We start from the raw sequence: 16,669 nt of genomic DNA, 5'->3' as shown, positions 1-16,669 counted from the left end.
CGTTAGCCCGACGACCGGAATTCACGACCGTTCGAGCGCATCGTGCATCGGTGTGCAAATTCACGCGATGACGCCCCTTTCAGTGCCGGGAGTGACCCAACGCTTCCGATGACGGCCCGCCCGGCCCGCCAAACAGGTGGATGAGCCGTCCCAAAGAACTTTGCACACCATTCAATGCAAATCGCGCATCGCGGCACGCTGACGTCTTGAGGTTCGTTGCCGTTAATTTGACGGGCCCGGAAAAAGTTCTTTGTTGTGTGGCCCTTTGGCAGACGGCAGAAGCTACCGCGGCAAAGATCCGTCCGTCCCGTAACCGTTTGCCGCAGTTCTGCTGGCGCACATCATCTTGCACACCGTTCTGTGTATAATTTATTCTCGTTTGCATGCCATCTCGTGCACCGTGCCTTGGTGGCCGCCGTTTTCCACCGTTTGATTGCACGGTAAGTTTTATGAGTTCTTCGAATGGTAATAAATAATCTGTGCGCCAGTAGGTCGGTTGGCTAAGAGTGAACGATCGCCGTGCGCTCTACTATACATCCGCACGAGACATTGATATTGGAGCAGGTTGAATGTGCTGGTCCGCGCTTTCCACAAACTTATCAGTCCACGTGCTTAGTTTTCCATCCATCCAGTCGTTAGTTAATACTTTGCCATGCCCTTTTCCCGCTTTCCTCTTCCGACCGTGCGACTCTGCCGAGGGAAGGAAAAACGGAAACCGTTGTCTAAAATTAGTCTCATCCTGTCTATCTGCCACTGCTCCACGCCACAACCCAAACCCCACTCTCGGACTCGTTTGTCGCTGTCTGCCTAACGTCACTTTTCGCACCTACTTACTTACTTACCGTACTTTTCCACTCGCCAAAAACCGTCCATGCTTTCCAGCTATGCGGGAACCCGATTTTCCACCAACTGCTGCGAATGGGAAAAGATTTGGCCCGGCGAGACAGAAATGTGGTACAGATGCATGCGCCTTATTTGACTTGGTGCGTCCCGGCAACGCACTGTACTACTGTGAGCTTGGTAAGATACGCTTTTACTATCATAATTTTGAAGGGGCCAGGCCAAATCGATGGTTGATTCGATGGAAAACGTTAATGAACATATCAGACGGGCTCGCATCGTGTGAAGTGTACCCCGGTGGCAGTAAACGGCGGGCTTTTGATGAGCGCATCATTTACGGGTGCGTAAGTGGCGCTTCCCTTTACTTAACCTAATTTGTTGTGACGATGTTTAATGCCGCGAGAGGCGGAAGGCGGCTGGATGATGGGAAGCTGAAGTCAGTAAGAGGTAAAAGTTGCTTTAAACATTCACATTACTACATGTAGCTACAGTGATGGATCCAGAACCGAGCAGGGCGCTTGGATGATTTTTGGACCTTATGTACACTAAGTCTTCCAGTAAGACAAGATCCGTACTTGGTAGATGATGTACGTAAAAGTTCGAGGTCTTTTAGTACATGAAGCTTGGACGGTTAGAACTCTTCGATAAGAGACGTCCTAATAGATATTGTTCGGGTAAATGATCGATTCTTCTTTTTGTCAGTCGTCTATAGCTTACTATACTTATTGATACTATGACTATGAGGTTCACTATGAGGTTAATTGTGTTTATTTCCATGTTAGATTACTAGTCTCATCCTTACTTTGCAGCTACATCCTGGTTCGCACTGCTGGCGTTAGTTGGTAGAGACTAATTGTCAGCAGATCGCCCGAGAGTTCTCACGCTGGAAGAGACGCTTCACATATACCCAATGAGTTCACATATACCCGATGAACCATAATTTTAAATCAATCACACTGGCATAATTACAGAAGATCACTAATCAGTAATCCCTTCTTGAATTAAGAATTCAAATTTTTAATTCCGTTAGAAGAATACAATGAAAGAATACCATGTGGTATAAGGAACGCTTGACTGGCAATTAATCAAAATTTAAAATAATTTTCCAAGAGTTTTTCCATCCCGTTCTCGATCCCCGATAAAAACGCTTTAATCTCTGTGATAGGCAATCGTTGCATTATCGCTTCGGAGCGTAACCCCTGAAAGTATGCAATCTTATATCATATGAGAAATATTTGATTGGAATGGAAGACAATTCTAAAACAAGTAATTGCATACTTTCAGGCGACAGAAAATTTATGCTTAAATTAGCAAAATTTCGCCAAGAAGAATAGGCAATGTTTTTGCTTTTTCTTTTTTAATAACAAAACTATAATCTCTTTGAAGAATTTTTAAAAACATTCGTTGTATATTTTTCATTTTCGCTGCCTATTTTTGCTACAACCCAAAACCAAACTATTGCAATCACCCTGTGGTTGGCACCGACCTCTCACGAGTAAGAGTGCCCTGAAATGCATCACCACAACAACAACAAAAACTCCATTCCGCTCAATGCACCCGCTCTCGAGAGACTTTCAAGCAAAGAAGCAGCAGCAGCAGCAACAAGAAAAACACTCGTTATACTTACACAATGTAGATTGTCTTTAGCATATGTTTGCATAAATCATGCGCTAGGGTATAAATGCAGGATGCATTTGCAGCAATAGCAGCACAAAAAAAGGTTCCAATTTAATAATTACTTGATTACTGCACATTTTTTCACGCGCACCCTCTACTTTGAATTGCGTTGAATGGTTCGATGCACCACCACCACCACCTGATCAGTGCACTGCATTGCGTGGAATGTTTAATTACGCATGACAGAGGAACTGATCTCAGGCCTGCTTAGATCGCAAAAAAAACTATAGCGCGATCGTACCACGACGAGAGCAATGAAACGTAAACAAAGCGTATCTCACGAGCTAGCTCTCCTGTGCGTTGTCATAGTAACTCAGCGGCTGAGATTGGACAGGGTTTGCAGAGTGCGTAAGGAGTGCTTTTATACGAGATTTGGAGTATTTACTATCTTTCTGTGGCAATACTAATTACAGTTCTATTATTTTCAATACATATCGGATGTTGGTCATATGTTGGTTGGTTGGTGAGTTTGAAGTGAGTGCTTCAAAAATGTAAACAAAGCGTGCGCGCATCACCCAGAGATTCTCTCCGGCTTCAATGAGAGCGAGGCCTCAGTGTTTTCCTTTCTCGATTTGTCCATGAAAACGTGAGCCCGACATAAAACCGTACCACCCAGCGGGGCCGCGCTGTAGTTCGACTCGGATGCTCAGTGCAGTACGTTCGCGAGTGCGTGAATCATAAACGGCGGTGCCTCTCAGCGAGACCATTGTGATAATCTGCGCCCTGCTAAGCAATAGATAAGGTTCGCTCGTGCTGTTTGTGTGGCTGAGCACAGCAAGGACTGCGATAAGACAAGCCACAGTTGTCCAGTGAAACTGATCGTGTTGGTCGTGGGACGTGCGGTAGTTGCCCGAAGGAATCCATTGTTTGGGAAGCAGTATCAGTGTTTGGACCCAACAGATTCGAAAAGCTTCTAGAACCATGAGGAACCTTCTGATCGATCAGGTAAGAGCGTTGTTGCGATCGTTTACCGTCCGATCGAGTGGTGTGGTCCGGTGTTCGCCCCGTTTCCGTGATCTCAACGCTCAACGATCTTCGAAGCACCTAAAATTAGAAAACCGTGTGCAATTTTACGGACAACACCGGCCGGGAAACCAAAAACCCACCGCCGTGGAAAACCGTTTGCGTTGGCCAGTCGATTGCGCAGGAAATTAAAGTTTAAATGTCCGCGCGAAGGTGAACCGTGTTGCAAACCAATTTGGTTATTTTGATGGTGATGATTTACGCCTTGCAGGCATTGCATCCCCCGAAAAACAAACCCACTTCGGGTTGGATGAGGCACCGATGGACAGTTTCACTGACCCCTGGCCGGATCTGTTTGCTCAACGGCCAACCCCAACAGTTAAATGGAATGTGCTAAAATTAGGTGGTGCTTGTCACTGATGTCGCGTTTCACTTTTCGCCACCTTCGACAGGTCACTTCCGACCACCAACCCCCACTCCCTCCCTCACTTCCAGTGACATAATCCCCGAAAATCGTTCTTCACATCATCAATCCCCGTGCGCCCGTGTCAATTGAGTCAACACGTGAACGACGTGCAACAAAATTGCGGCAAAGTGGTTTTCCTTTTACGGATGACCGAATCACTGAGCCCGGGCCGGGCCCCGGGTGTGACCGTATAAGGAAAAAGCCAACTGAACCGAGGCACCTCGGCTCGCCGCGCGGCGGGCGGTATAGTAATAATTGAATTTTAATGAACTCACCGACCGGGTACCTGTCGCCTGTGCCGCCGTGCCGCTGCTAACGGGTTTCCGGCGCTTTCGCCATCCGCCGCCATTTCGGTGGCCTGTGCCAACCGGCGTCTCGAGGCCGTCCGTAACGCATTAACCGTTGTGGCTTTCCCCCAAAAAAAAACTCAACCACACACACACACAAACAAGTGTTGCGAGAAGAGGCTTTTCCGGGCGGGGTATGTGTGTGTGTGTGTGTCAGGAAAATGGATCAGATGGACTTTAACAACAAAAGCAATAAAAAGCACACACACACACACACCCGCCCAGTCCATCATCATCAATGGCCATTGGCCGCATCGGAACAAGTCATTGAGATGGACCCGGCTTCCCTTCCCATCCCATCGACCGGGGTGTGAAGAGAAGCGTGCAGGTGAAAATATATTTCCTTCGCACCATGTGTGTGCATTTTCACGCACTTGCACGCGCTGCCTTTCGTCGGTCGGTGGTTTATGCGCACGCACTCCACATTCCACACCAAAACAGCACGTTGGACCGTTCGCCCAATCCCGGGCGATCTTGTTAGCCGGCGAGACGATGAGGTTTCCGTGTGGGAAGTTTGTATCTCTGTCCATGATTCACTCTATTTATTCGGCCCGAAAGTAACGGGTCCGTACGAATGGCAAAAAAATACCAGAGCTGTCGAACAACGAGCTGTGGTACTGCGCCATCTGTGTTCAGCAATCTTCGCCAGTGATTCATTTGTTTCAGGGCTTGTTGATGGTGGCACGGTCCGAGTGGGAGTCATTCACAGTACGAAAGGAAGTGCTACTTTTCGTCCGCTTATTATGCGATGAAACGACGCCATTATTGCGTCTCTTGGAGGTGACTGAGAGGAAGTCAAAAATTGTAAGGGGATTGGATCTGAAGATCACATTGCACAGCTATCTATCGTAGACATTTTATCTCCCCTGTTTTGTGTTCTACGTTCTGACTTATTATCAAACAAGATAAGCATGGAATTCTATTTGCCGATTCCTTATGGCGACTTCATCGACACTCGAGCTCTTGTGTTCTTGATAAACTTAAGAGTAGAATCTGTGAAACATTGACCCAGGAAATTCTTTTAAATTCTGCTGACAATCCTAACTTCAGAGCGGTGAGCTCAAGTAGCGGCAATGAATAATCGATGTATTTACGGAATCGTGACATTCAAATGCCGCGTCACGAAATGAGTCGTACCCTGACGTACGTTCCCAATTCGGCACGATTACTAACCATCACCACAACAACAAAAACCAACAGCAAACACAACGATCACATTCTTATGACACATCGCTCTCTCTCTCATGTACATAAAAGGCGCCCTCTACCACATTGCGTCTGCCTGGTTAATATATTTCGAGGGGCCAGTTTTTAATTATAACACAAAATATGATCCACACACAGACACACAGGCAACTTCCGCCGAAATGCAGTTCTCGGTTGCTGCATGCCATCGGCCACCGGGAGTGATGCAATGGTGCCGAAAATGCTCCACTTAGAATGAAGTAGCAGCACAGCACAGCTACAGCCCGAGACGCATTTCGCGTCCATTTGACGATGCGAATCGGCGTCCTCTGTGGGTGAGGGTGTTGCGTCTTCGTGCTGTTGTTTTTGTTGGTGATCGTGAACTAAGTAGGATTTTTGTTATTTTTAACCCAACCGCGAGTGTTGACGTTGGTTGGTCTGGGGGGGGGGGGGGGGAGGAGGTAGAGAATCCACCCGAAATGCGCGTCCTGTCCCTCATGACATGAATCATGCCCTTACGTTGTTTTGTAATTATTTTCCCCCGATCTCCGTTCTAACGATCGTCGCACTTTTAGCTCACGCGACCGATATGTGTAATGGCGAACCGTTTGCCCGCACGTGATCTTAACCGGCGTACGTGTCTTGCTTTCGTTACAGATCCGCGAGGATGGGTTCGCCGTGATCGATGATTTCCTAACACCGGACGAGGTACAGGATCTGCTCAAAGTCGGCCAAAATCTCCATCAGGAAGCGCCGAAAGAGGAACGGAAAGTGTTTAGCGCGAATGCGGACGGTAAGTCGGCCCAAAGCCGCGAACAGTACTTCCTGGACAGTGCGGACAAGGTGCGCTACTTCTTCGAGGAAGGTGCCGTCGGGGAGAACGGTGAGCTGCTGGTTGATCCAGCGATCGCACTGAACAAGGTGGGCCACGCACTGCACACGGAAAATGCGGCATTCGAGGAGGTGACGTTCTCGAACCGGGTGAAGGAAGTGTGCTGGCAGCTAGGATTCCGCCGGCCGGCCGTTGCACAGAGCATGTACATCTTCAAGAATCCGGGCGTCGGTGGGGAGGTAAAGTCGCACCAGGACGCCACATACCTGTACACGGAACCGAGCACAACGATCGGCTTCTGGATACCGCTCGAGGATGCAACGCTGCAGAACGGATGTCTTCACTTCATCAAGGGTTCCCACAAAAGCGGTGTCCACCGACGGTGAGTAGTAGCCAAGGGAGAGGAGAGTCATTGGGTTACGTTCATCATACTTACAAGCTTGAAGTCAAGGTTGGTCTTAAGGTCCCAAGGTTAATCATTCGATCACCACTCCCAAGCTGCTAGTCTCTCTGAAGTATCAAACATAGACTTAACATCATCCCTTCTCCCTTGTCCCCGACCCAGATGGATCCGCAATCCGGAGAAGAATGCCGACGAGCTGCTGATCTACGATCGACCGGCCCCACTCTACCCGCAGTCCAACTTTGTCGCCGTCCCAGTAAAGGCGGGTTCGTGCGTCCTCATCCACAGCCAGGTGGTGCATCGGAGTGATGCGAACAAATCGGACCGCAGCCGGCACGCGTACACCTTCCACGTGATCGAAACCGAAGACTGTGAATATTCCAAAGAGAACTGGCTACAACCGCCGGCAGATCGTCCCTTTCCGGTGCTGTACGAACGGAAGTAGGGCTTGCAAGGGTGCAAGCCAACCGATCGATTCCAGCTGCAACCGATTGTTTTAGAATTAAGGACATCCCTTCCTGTGGATGGATTTGAAGTGTCTCTCTTATTCTCTCTCTCTCTACCCGTATTTACGTATATGTACAGCTTAGTTCTTGTGTGTTGTAATCCATAACCCGCACACTCCACCCATGTAACCTCCTTCCCAAATCCTTCATAGATCGCTCTACCTTCGTGCCATAGATGTTTATTTACACATCGACGCTGGCGTCCGGGCGCTCCGGTTCTCACTTTCCCCATTTTTTAAGGGCTGCGTCATCAATCAGCCCGATCGCCATCGCTCCAGAAGGTAACAACTGCACCGCGATACGGCTACGTAGCAAAATGTGAATAAAACAACTATTAAATTGCTAATTACATGGGTAGCGTTTTTCTTCTAAGGCTAGCGCCGTCGTCGGTGGCAGTGATCTTTTTTGTTTTACTCCACCACTTTTATTTATTTCAATGCCAACGGTCACGAATGGCTAGCGATCACCGTGATCGCTGTAGTGGAAAGAAGTGCCAGCAAGAAAAACACTTTTCTCTGTTTTTTTTTATTCATCCCCTCACCCCTTTGCGGTTGTGTAGTTGTGCGAGACCTTCCCGCCCAAAAAAAAAAAGGCTGAGACGCAATTTCGAGCATGGGATTGAGCACGATTGTTACGATTTATTTAGTGCTTCGTTATTGAGCATTAAGTGGACTAAGTGGTCCAAATCTCTGCTCAATGGCCGCTATCCTTATTTCTTAACGTTCAGTTCGTATATATCGCTACGCTTCTGACGCAGCACCGGTATCTGCTGCTTCGTCTCGGCACACAGCTTGAGATCGATGTCGGCGACGAGCAGCTCTTGATCTTCCTTCGCTCGACACAACACCCGACCCCAAGGATCGCACAGCAGCGAGTAACCGTACGCGACGTATTCGGTCGACGGGTCCCTAGCCGGAGACACTAACGCCACAAACATCTGGTTGTCTAGGGCACGCGACCGTCCCAACAGGTCCCAGTGCAGTGGGCCAGTGTACGGATCGAACGCCGACGGGAAGATCATCATATCGCAGCCAAGCTGACGATAGCAAGCCGTCAGCTCGGCGAACCGCTTGTCCCAGCAGATGCCAATGCCGATCTTCAGCGCACCGATGGAAAACGTTGCCAACCGATCGCCGGGCGTTAGCACGGACGATTCTTGGAACGTGCACCGCCCCGGGATGTCCATATCGAAGAGATGCATCTTCCGGTACTTGCACAACAGTTCTCCCTTCGGTCCAAACACCGGACAGGTGTTGTACAGCTTCGTCCCCTCACGTTCCGGGTATGTTCCACCAACGAGATACACACCAAGCTCGGCCGCTACCTTCGCCAACGCGAGGCTCGTTTCACCGCGTGGAATCTCCTCCGCATGTCGTCCAAATTCGGCCGTACTGTACGGTGAGTTAAAACACTCCGGCAGGATAATCAACTGTGCGCCACGATCCTTTGCCAGCCGGATCTGTGCGAGCGCGTTCGCAATACACTCCTTCTTGGTTGGGCGACCGTACAGTTGCACCAAAGCTACTCGCAGCGTAGACATTGCTGTAATCGAACTGATCAACTACTAGTCCAATGTTCTCGCGAGGGGCGGGTGTTTTATATACGCTGCGACACACCGCGGCGGCTTATCGATATCGTCCCGATTTATTGCAAGAATGCAATAAATTTGCCAACTATCAATTTGCTATCAAACTCACATCACACCACCGGCGCGAATGAGTAGAACGAGTTGCACGGTGGCCAACGGTGACCCGGGGGTTGCACATTATGATAAGCGCTGGTGATCGCGACGGGTGATCGGTTCCGGGAAGCGGTAGTGCAATTAAGCAAAGCGATAATTGCAACCTACTTTAACGAAGGCACGAGACAGCTGTGTCCGTTTAAAGACATTTTAAATCATTTGCCAAAATCTTGCGCGTAAAAAGGTAAATATTTATTAAGGTGTCATCACAGTTGAACGCTTGTTTTGATTTACTAAGCTGATGAGCGATCTTGCATACCTATCGGGCGCAAACGTTTACAACGGCGTCTAACGAGCTAAAAAAAGGGGGGTTGCATTGTTTATTTAGATGTCGATCATTATTCGATGTGTCGATCGTGCATGGTACTGTTTTCTTCATCTCTCAATACTACAGTCACTTACTTCACTTGATTTCTTAACGAACTTCACATAAATTTTTAAATTTCAAACCTACAAAACCGTTACCTACCCGGTTACGATAGGGTTAATTGATTAGACTAGAAACAATTAGATAGCCAATACGCGCGTAATAATCCATCATGTCTCCTGTCCGTTCTTGTTCTTCTTACACTTGATGCATCTTCATCGACTCTACTCGTTCCATCGGTGTAGGGAACGCTTCGCTTATCGACAGACCGCGGCAATAAACAGCTGTACGCGGTCATCGTGCGTAACGTCAAAACAAATCTCAGCCCGTACGCCGGTCACCCGGTCGCCGTATGGTTTCCGGGGGTCAAACAGCCGAGCTGATAGCGCATACAGCATCGCATCCGCCGAACAGATGCCGCTCCGATCGTGCATAGTGCAGCAGTAGTAGTTCGGGAACGCACTTGACCGTGAGTGGCCGCCGCAGCAGAACCGCGCAGAAACGCGAAAAGTGCACCGTTAGTCGCCATCGATACGACACACAGGACCTACGGGGACCATCTGCCGCCAGCATGACGATCAAGATCGCACTTGTACAGCTGCGTGTGGTAGATTCGAAGGAAAAGAACCTCAAGAACGCGATCGATCTGATCCGCATCGCCAAGAAGGAAAAGGACGCGAACGTTGTCGTGCTGCCGGAGTGTTTCAACGCACCGTACACGGCCGACTCGCTGCGGGACGTTGCAGAGGAGATTCCGAGTGGGGAAACGTGCCGGGCGCTGTCGAATGCTGCCCGCGATTTCGGTGTACACGTCGTCGGTGGCTCCATCGTTGAGTCTTTCAGTGGCCGGCTCTACAACACCTGCACAGTTTGGGGCCCGGAAGGTGATCTAGTGGCAACGTATCGGAAGGTACCACGGGACACCGTCTGTCCTAACGTATACTAACTTCTCGCTCGTTTGCAGGTGCATCTGTGCGATTCTAGCCTTAGCGGAAAGATGACCGTAGCCGAAACGAAGCTCTTCACGGCCGGCAGCAAGTACGCCACGTTTACCGTTGGGGAAACGCGCATCGGGCTCGGCATTTGCTGGGACATGCGGTTCGCCGAGTTTGCCACCGCCTACCGGACGATGGGCTGCGATCTGCTGATCTATCCGGCCGTTTGCGATGTACCGACCGGCGAGCAGCACTGGGAGCTGCTGGCCAAGGCACGTGCGCTGGACAATCAAACGTTCGTCGCGTTCTGTTCGCCGGCGCGCGACACACACGCAAAGCTTATCCCGTACGGTCATTCGCTGGTGGTTGATCCGTGGGGCCGCGTCATCCAGCGGGCCACCGAGTTCCAGGAGATTGTGGTGGCGGATCTGGTGCTGAAGGAGCTGTCCGACGTTCGGCGGCGGATACCGGTGTTCGAGCAGAAACGGACCGATCTGTACGAGCTGAAGGTGGACTGTACGGCCTGATGAAGCACCGGTTTGTCCGCCGATCATCCTTTTTGTGATTGCGCATCACGCCATACCATCGACAGCACGATGATGATAATGTGTGTGGCTATGTGTTCCTTTATGTTTTTTTTTTTGCCCTAATGTTAGAATCAATGCTGTCTGGTCGGTTTTAGAATTCGGATGCCTAGTGTTGCCATTATATTTTTTGGGTTTACTGATAATGAATAAAAGCATGTTTCTTTCTACGCTAAACGATTCGACTGCAACAAATCAACTGGGTGTGATGTTTTCATGACCAGAATGCGCTCGAGTCATGGTCACACGCGGCTAATGAGTGACTGTTGTTACAAGTTTTTTTTTTATTCAGATTGGTTATCATTTTAAGTGAATGCGAGCGATCGTTATAAGCGACACACAGTGACGGACAACTTTCTGTCCTTTTTATGTGAGACTTCAGTAAGACTCGAGAAGATCCCCCCTAGAATCTTTTGTGTAAAGCACTGTGGCCTGTCATTTTTATTGCACAGAGGGATTTTTGTATGGTCAAAGCTCGTTTGATAACAACATTGTGCATTGTTCCTTAATACTGTTACCAAACAGCGAGTGCATGATAATATACATTGTAAGAAGTGATTTGAAATGTTGATATTCTTATTTTTCCTCCTTTTCTAAATATATATGCCCGTTAACAAGTATCCATCGAACCAATGTTCCGTTACAGTCCGGGAACACCGTGTAAGCCTGATTGGCCATATCTAGCATGATCAAAAATTATTACGTAGCTCCTGTAAGTCAAAATAAATGGTCAGGATAGGGGGAGGGGGATTTAATCGAATAATAAGCAATATTTCATTCGATTTTATTCAACCATTTTTGACCACACTGAAAGCACGCTGTGAAGCTTTCGCAACGTGTACTGCGGATTGCATACATTGAGGCGTAAATCCTACAGTGCCTAACAAATTTTTTCAAGGGGGGAGGCTTCTCGAGTCTTTTACCGCAATTTCTTATTATTTATACAGATACTAAATCAAGAAGTCAATTAAGCGTCATTTTAATTGTTATGTGGCGTGCTATTTGACGGCAGCTGTCAAAGCTTGCTCGTCGGGTTGTTTGTTGTTATCAACATCAGTAAACATTCAGCGCAGCAACGTTAAAATTAGCTGCTAGGTGTATTTAAGCGTAGATTTTACTATTTTATCTCGACATTTGTTGTTCCAGAAGTTCTCAAAGTCCACCGTTCCAGAAATACGCAATTATTGGTCCAAAGTTAGTTAATTTCCCTACAAAGTGTTACATCTGGCAATGTTTCTCTGCTCAGAATATCGAGAACAAATGAGCCACTTGATAAGAGCATGTCTTTCTGATTTTAAATAACGTTCTTATCTTCTTTCGGTCTAATTAGCCAGCAAAGGGGAACTATATTCGCCATCTGCTGCTAATATCAGACCCGTAAATGAACCGGATGGCTCGCGGTAAGTTACTGTGATAGGGTCATCTGTAGCAGATAGAAAATAATTAAACTGGGCACCCCTTAACCTCCCACAACAGCTGGATTTCGCATCGCGCTGCTACAGCTGAAGGTAGGCGCAAACAAGGCACAAAACATTGAAAATGCTTTGGCGAAAATACGCGTCGCCGTAGCGGACAAAGGGGCCCGTGTGGTGGCGCTACCCGAATGCTTCAACTCACCCTACGGCACGCAACACTTTCCGGCCTACGCAGAAGAAATCCCGACCGGTGAAACGAGCCGCAGCTTGGCGGCGATAGCGCAGGAGCTCGGCATCTACCTGATCGGCGGAACGATACCGGAGAAATGTCCAGCGGATAACAAACTGTACAACACCTGCACCGTATGGTCCCCGGACGGTGGCCTCATCGCGACGTACCGCAAAATTCATCTGTTCGACATTAACATACCGGGTGGGATAACGTTCCGCGAGTCGGACGTACTGACCGGTGGCAGCAACCTAGCCACGGTGTCGATTGATGGAGCAAAAATTGGCCTCGGCATTTGTTACGATATACGGTTCGATGAGCTGGCCCGATTGTACCGGAACCAGGGGTGTGATATGCTAATTTACCCCGGTGCGTTTAACATGAAAACGGGCCCGCTGCACTGGGAGCTGTTGGCTAGGGGCCGGGCGAACGATACGCAATCGTACGTGGCGACTATTTCGCCGGCACGCGATCCATCCGCCGGGTACGTTGCCTGGGGCCATTCGATGGTGGTCGATCCGTGGGCGAAGGTTGTGACGGAGGCGAGCGAAGAGGAGGCAACGGTCGTTGCGGACGTGAATCTCCAGACGGTGGATGAGGTACGGGCACAGATTCCGATATTCAGTCAGCGCCGAACCGATCTGTACCGAACGGAGGGTTTGGGGCAGTAGCCCAGTGGCCAGTGTGTTGTTACCCGTAACAAATTGTTAAAAATATACAAAAGTCTTTATCGTTCTGCTTAGCGGAACGCGTTTTAATCACTCCAAGGCTTCCCACGTCGTGGTTATTGCGGTTTACGTGCGGTTAAGCTGTGGATTGTGGATGATTCATTGGCTTTCGATTGACAGTAATGAATGTTATCGTACGCAGATAAAGCTGAAACCGGACATAGATATTGTTCCAAGCTATCGGTTGATAACGACCACAGCCGTTCGGAGAAGCTAGATTGGCTGGTGGAATGCAACTTCAGTTCCAATTTGTCTGGTTTCAAAGGTGTCTCGCAATGCAGGTTCATTCGATTGTATCAGCATTTCTTATCCTGCTCGGCTGGATGACCGTGTGCAATGCGATTTGTAGCTTCGGAATAGGTGACAGAGTGCCCGGTAAGTGAGTCCCATCACTCCATCCCAGTTGCGCGGCTAATTCGGTGGTACTTTTCAAGGTCAGCAGCTGCTGCACAACATAACCATTACGAAAGGACCGTTGGAAGTTGAGCAATTGATTCAGCTGGAGCTGAACTATCGCGCTAGCCCGCTACAGAATGAAGTAATCACGTTCGTACAGCTAGATGGAACCGGTCCCGGTTGTTCCGCCAGCATAAACAGCAATGTGGACCGCAAAAAGCAGTTCCTCGGAACGGTGTTCAGCGTAACGCAGTTGAAGGAGTTTACCGTGCATCTCTCGGTGTACGGTACCGTAGGAGTAAATGCTCAATAATTGCGATTAAATTAGCAGCGTAACAGATGTAGAGCAATGTGTTTTATTTCCCTTCACGAGACCATCGAGAGCCGCACGGTTCTAGACAAAGTATTCCATGTTGAACTCGACCACCGAACACGGCGTCGTAAGCTCGAACGCTTGCAGCACAGTCGGATGCAGCACCCCAATGCGTCCAATTTCCGTGCCCTTGTAAAGGACGGCAGCGCAACGGCCCGGGAAGTAGGCCGGATCATCGCACGCCCGCAGGTAGTACCCGGTCGCCTTATCCCACGGCACTTCCAGCAGCTGCATCACCCGGTCCAACAGCCCGTGCACCACCTCAAACCCAGCCGTCTTGTTACAGTTTACCGCACACACCCGGCGCTCGTTCTTCGCGCCAACCTCCGACTTGCTGTCCGCCAGCACAACATCCGACACCTCAAAAAGCTTTAGCGGCAGTGGCATCTTCCTGTTAGCGGCCAACGTTTTCAGCAAGCCCGGTATCAGCGTCGTACGGACCACCTGAAACTCGAGCGTTTTCGGGTTGGCAATGTGCACGGCCGGGATTTGCTCGATGCTGGCATTCATCTTCGTCGCAATGTCGTCTCGCGAGCAAAGCGTGAACGTTAGTCCCTCCGTAAACCCGGCCTGTGCAATCTGTTCCCGCAGCTGCTCGGTCAGCTTGTTCAGCGGGTACTGCTTGGCGATGTGCATCTTGGCCGGGAGCGTTTTCGGGATGCGATTGTACCCGTACGCGATGGCCACATCCTCGTAGATGTCGCAGACGTGCAGCATATCGTGCCGGGTGGGTGGAATTTCCACCTCCAGCGTGTCCGCATCGGTTTGCTTGGTAGGAAGCAATCGGTTCAGCAGCTTTGCCATCTCCTCGGCCGATACGTTCAGCCCGATGTAGGCGTTCGTTTTGGCTACGGAAATGGTTTCCTTTCTGAAGGCGAGATCCGGATACTGTTTCGTTTCACCAGCGGCCGACACCACCTCGCAGTACTCGACGGTGAACTGTTTCGCGCAGTGGGTCGAAAACATGCACACGAGCGTATCGAGCACAATGCGCGCCTTGGTGAGGTCCGTTGCCGTGCACTCGATGAACACATTTCGCGTCTTGAGCGAAATCTTCGAGTGATCCCCGTTGATGATCGGTGGTAGCGATAGCACCACGCCGTTCGCATCGTAAATCACCGGATACACCGGGGAGTCGCGGATGATGGGAAGGTAGGCTTTGAGCTGGGCGTGCGTTGAGTAGAACTCCATCAGCTCCTCGCCGCTCATCGCCTTCTCCTGGTTCAGCGGCACAAAGCGAATGTCCTTCGGTGGTTTAGCATCGTACGTGAACGGTCCCTGCAGTGTGTCTAGATCGTGCGTTCCGATGGCTACCAGCGCCCGCTTACGGCATATGTTTTGGTGCAGTTTGTCCTGCAGATCGATGAAGCTGTCGTACGAATCCTTCGTGAAGGTGATGTCACGCAAAACGGCCGCCACCGCGAACGGGCGGATTTGGGCGGTAGCTTTCGTGACGATCATCTTCTGCGGCGCAGTACCCTTACCGGCGGGGCCCACCTTGCTGAAGCGAGGGAACTTGAGCCTGGAAGCAAACGACCCGCAAACGTTACCGGTACCGTTTTCTATCTTTGTTCGTTGTCAATCGTACTTACTTGCCCAGGAACACCTGCAGCCCCATGACCAACCCTTCCAGACACAGCAGATCGTACCGGTTAGCCGGAATGTCGATGCGATAGATGATCTCTTCCGATGCATCTTTCGCCGCCTCTACCTGACCCTGTTCCTTGGTAATCATCTGCTTTTCCGTCGTCACTTCGTCCAGCTCCAGGCCAAACTCGAAGCATAGTTTTTGGAATTCATCATCAGCTGCAAATGATCAAGACAAGAGCAACCCGGCGCAAGCCGGCAAATCGTTAGGAGACACTTACACACCTTTCCCATCTCGTTAGCCTCACGTCGATACTTACTGTACGTTTTGCCCAGAGCTTTGAAGAGCAGGTCACGTTTCACGCCGACGGTAGGCATTTTACCGGATTAATCGATCGCAAGAACACGGGGGGCCAAATTTACAGCACGGCAAATTATCCACATGCAAGGATGTTTGTTGTTGCCAACACACCGAAAGAATTTGTGTTTTCATGTGTCAAATCAGACGAAACGTCAAAAGGCCACAGTATATCTGAAAGTGCGGCGAGTACTGACATCCCACAGACGATTTTCGATGGCAATTCGAATTTAAAAAATTAAATTAATTTATTTATAAAATAATTAATTCACACTTTAAATCACAGGCTTTACTGGTTTTATATTCAACGTATGGTTAATCGCACCATTGATAGTATGAATTTTTAAGTTGGCCTCATATTGAGAGTGATGGAAATTTCATATCATCCGTTTCTACAGCATCTCAAAGCATCCTAATTCGGTGGTTTCCCTCGCACTCGTTCAAAGTAATTTTCTGCGTTTAAAACATCAAACACACCCAATATTTCCACTCGAATTTCCATCAACGATACCCACTCCAACGGTCCTCTGGAACGTTCGATTTTTCCGTGCTTGCTTGCCAGTGCCGCTAGTGGGTTGAATTTTCTTGCCCCACCGCATGATCTTCGCTCCGGATGTGACGAGCCGTTTGGACGGGCGAACTAGCTGTCAACGGGCGGACGGCTTTCGAGCAGATTGGCGACCAAAAAAGCGGATATTCGAGCATATTTCGAGCAGAACGGGCGAGCGAGCGAGCGA

The 16,669-nt window shown here is 49.4% G+C and overlaps 5 protein-coding genes across 6 annotated transcripts; 3 read left to right on the top strand and 2 right to left on the bottom strand.

Annotated features, from left to right (window-relative positions):
* Positions 1-3,121: 3,121 nt before the first annotated feature.
* On the top strand, positions 3,122-7,565 carry LOC118503593 (phytanoyl-CoA dioxygenase domain-containing protein 1). Its single transcript, XM_036037046.1, has 3 exons — positions 3,122-3,462; positions 6,136-6,692; positions 6,876-7,565. The coding sequence occupies exons 1-3, from the start codon at positions 3,439-3,441 to the stop codon at positions 7,156-7,158; spliced, it is 864 nt and encodes a 287-aa protein (XP_035892939.1). The 5' UTR covers positions 3,122-3,438; the 3' UTR covers positions 7,159-7,565.
* A 253-nt stretch (positions 7,566-7,818) lies between these two features.
* On the bottom strand, positions 7,819-8,931 carry LOC118503596 (omega-amidase NIT2-like). Its single transcript, XM_036037050.1, has one exon. The coding sequence runs from the start codon at positions 8,757-8,759 to the stop codon at positions 7,929-7,931; it is 831 nt and encodes a 276-aa protein (XP_035892943.1). The 5' UTR covers positions 8,760-8,931; the 3' UTR covers positions 7,819-7,928.
* A 612-nt stretch (positions 8,932-9,543) lies between these two features.
* LOC118503595 (omega-amidase NIT2-like) lies at positions 9,544-11,041 on the top strand. Its single transcript, XM_036037049.1, has 2 exons — positions 9,544-10,237; positions 10,292-11,041. The coding sequence occupies exons 1-2, from the start codon at positions 9,899-9,901 to the stop codon at positions 10,787-10,789; spliced, it is 837 nt and encodes a 278-aa protein (XP_035892942.1). The 5' UTR covers positions 9,544-9,898; the 3' UTR covers positions 10,790-11,041.
* An 839-nt stretch (positions 11,042-11,880) lies between these two features.
* On the top strand, positions 11,881-13,950 carry LOC118503594 (omega-amidase NIT2-like). Of its 2 annotated transcripts, none has more exons than XM_036037047.1 (4): positions 11,881-12,040; positions 12,177-12,246; positions 12,323-13,593; positions 13,653-13,950. In XM_036037047.1, exons 2-3 carry the CDS (start codon positions 12,228-12,230, stop codon positions 13,159-13,161), a joined length of 858 nt encoding a protein of 285 aa, XP_035892940.1. In that variant the 5' UTR covers positions 11,881-12,040; positions 12,177-12,227; the 3' UTR covers positions 13,162-13,593; positions 13,653-13,950. The 2 variants fall into 2 exon arrangements, with proteins under 2 accessions (XP_035892940.1, XP_035892941.1); XM_036037048.1 differs by having other exon boundaries at positions 11,898-12,040; positions 12,181-12,246.
* Positions 13,948-16,063, bottom strand: LOC118503591 (phenylalanine--tRNA ligase beta subunit). The gene is made up of 3 exons (XM_036037044.1): positions 15,895-16,063; positions 15,580-15,793; positions 13,948-15,509 (listed from the first exon to the last, which is right to left on the bottom strand). Exons 1-3 carry the CDS (start codon positions 15,950-15,952, stop codon positions 14,009-14,011), a joined length of 1,773 nt encoding a protein of 590 aa, XP_035892937.1. The 5' UTR covers positions 15,953-16,063; the 3' UTR covers positions 13,948-14,008.
* Positions 16,064-16,669: the final 606 nt, after the last annotated feature.

The sequence above is a fragment of the Anopheles stephensi genome, chromosome 2 (genome assembly GCF_013141755.1).
Source record: "Anopheles stephensi strain Indian chromosome 2, UCI_ANSTEP_V1.0, whole genome shotgun sequence".
NCBI lineage: Eukaryota > Metazoa > Arthropoda > Insecta > Diptera > Culicidae > Anopheles > Anopheles stephensi.
The sequence above is the reverse complement of the archived record's forward strand: the minus strand, read 5'-3'. Positions and strand labels throughout refer to the sequence as shown.

Coding starts and splice junctions, on each gene's coding strand:
- LOC118503593 (XM_036037046.1), top strand. CDS start 3,439: ATGAGGAACCTTCTGATCGATCAG. Junction 3,463..6,135: donor GGAACCTTCTGATCGATCAG/GTAAGAGCGTTG, acceptor CTTTCGTTACAG/ATCCGCGAGGATGGGTTCGC. Junction 6,693..6,875: donor AAAAGCGGTGTCCACCGACG/GTGAGTAGTAGC, acceptor TCCCCGACCCAG/ATGGATCCGCAATCCGGAGA.
- LOC118503596 (XM_036037050.1), bottom strand. CDS start 8,759: ATGTCTACGCTGCGAGTAGCTTTGGTGCAACTGTACGGTCGCCCAACC.
- LOC118503595 (XM_036037049.1), top strand. CDS start 9,899: ATGACGATCAAGATCGCACTTGTACAGCTGCGTGTGGTAGATTCGAAG. Junction 10,238..10,291: donor TAGTGGCAACGTATCGGAAG/GTACCACGGGAC, acceptor GCTCGTTTGCAG/GTGCATCTGTGCGATTCTAG.
- LOC118503591 (XM_036037044.1), bottom strand. CDS start 15,952: ATGCCTACCGTCGGCGTGAAACGTGACCTGCTCTTCAAAGCTCTGGGC. Junction 15,794..15,894: donor AGCTCTGGGCAAAACGTACA/GTAAGTATCGAC, acceptor GATCATTTGCAG/CTGATGATGAATTCCAAAAA. Junction 15,510..15,579: donor CTGCAGGTGTTCCTGGGCAA/GTAAGTACGATT, acceptor GTTTGCTTCCAG/GCTCAAGTTCCCTCGCTTCA.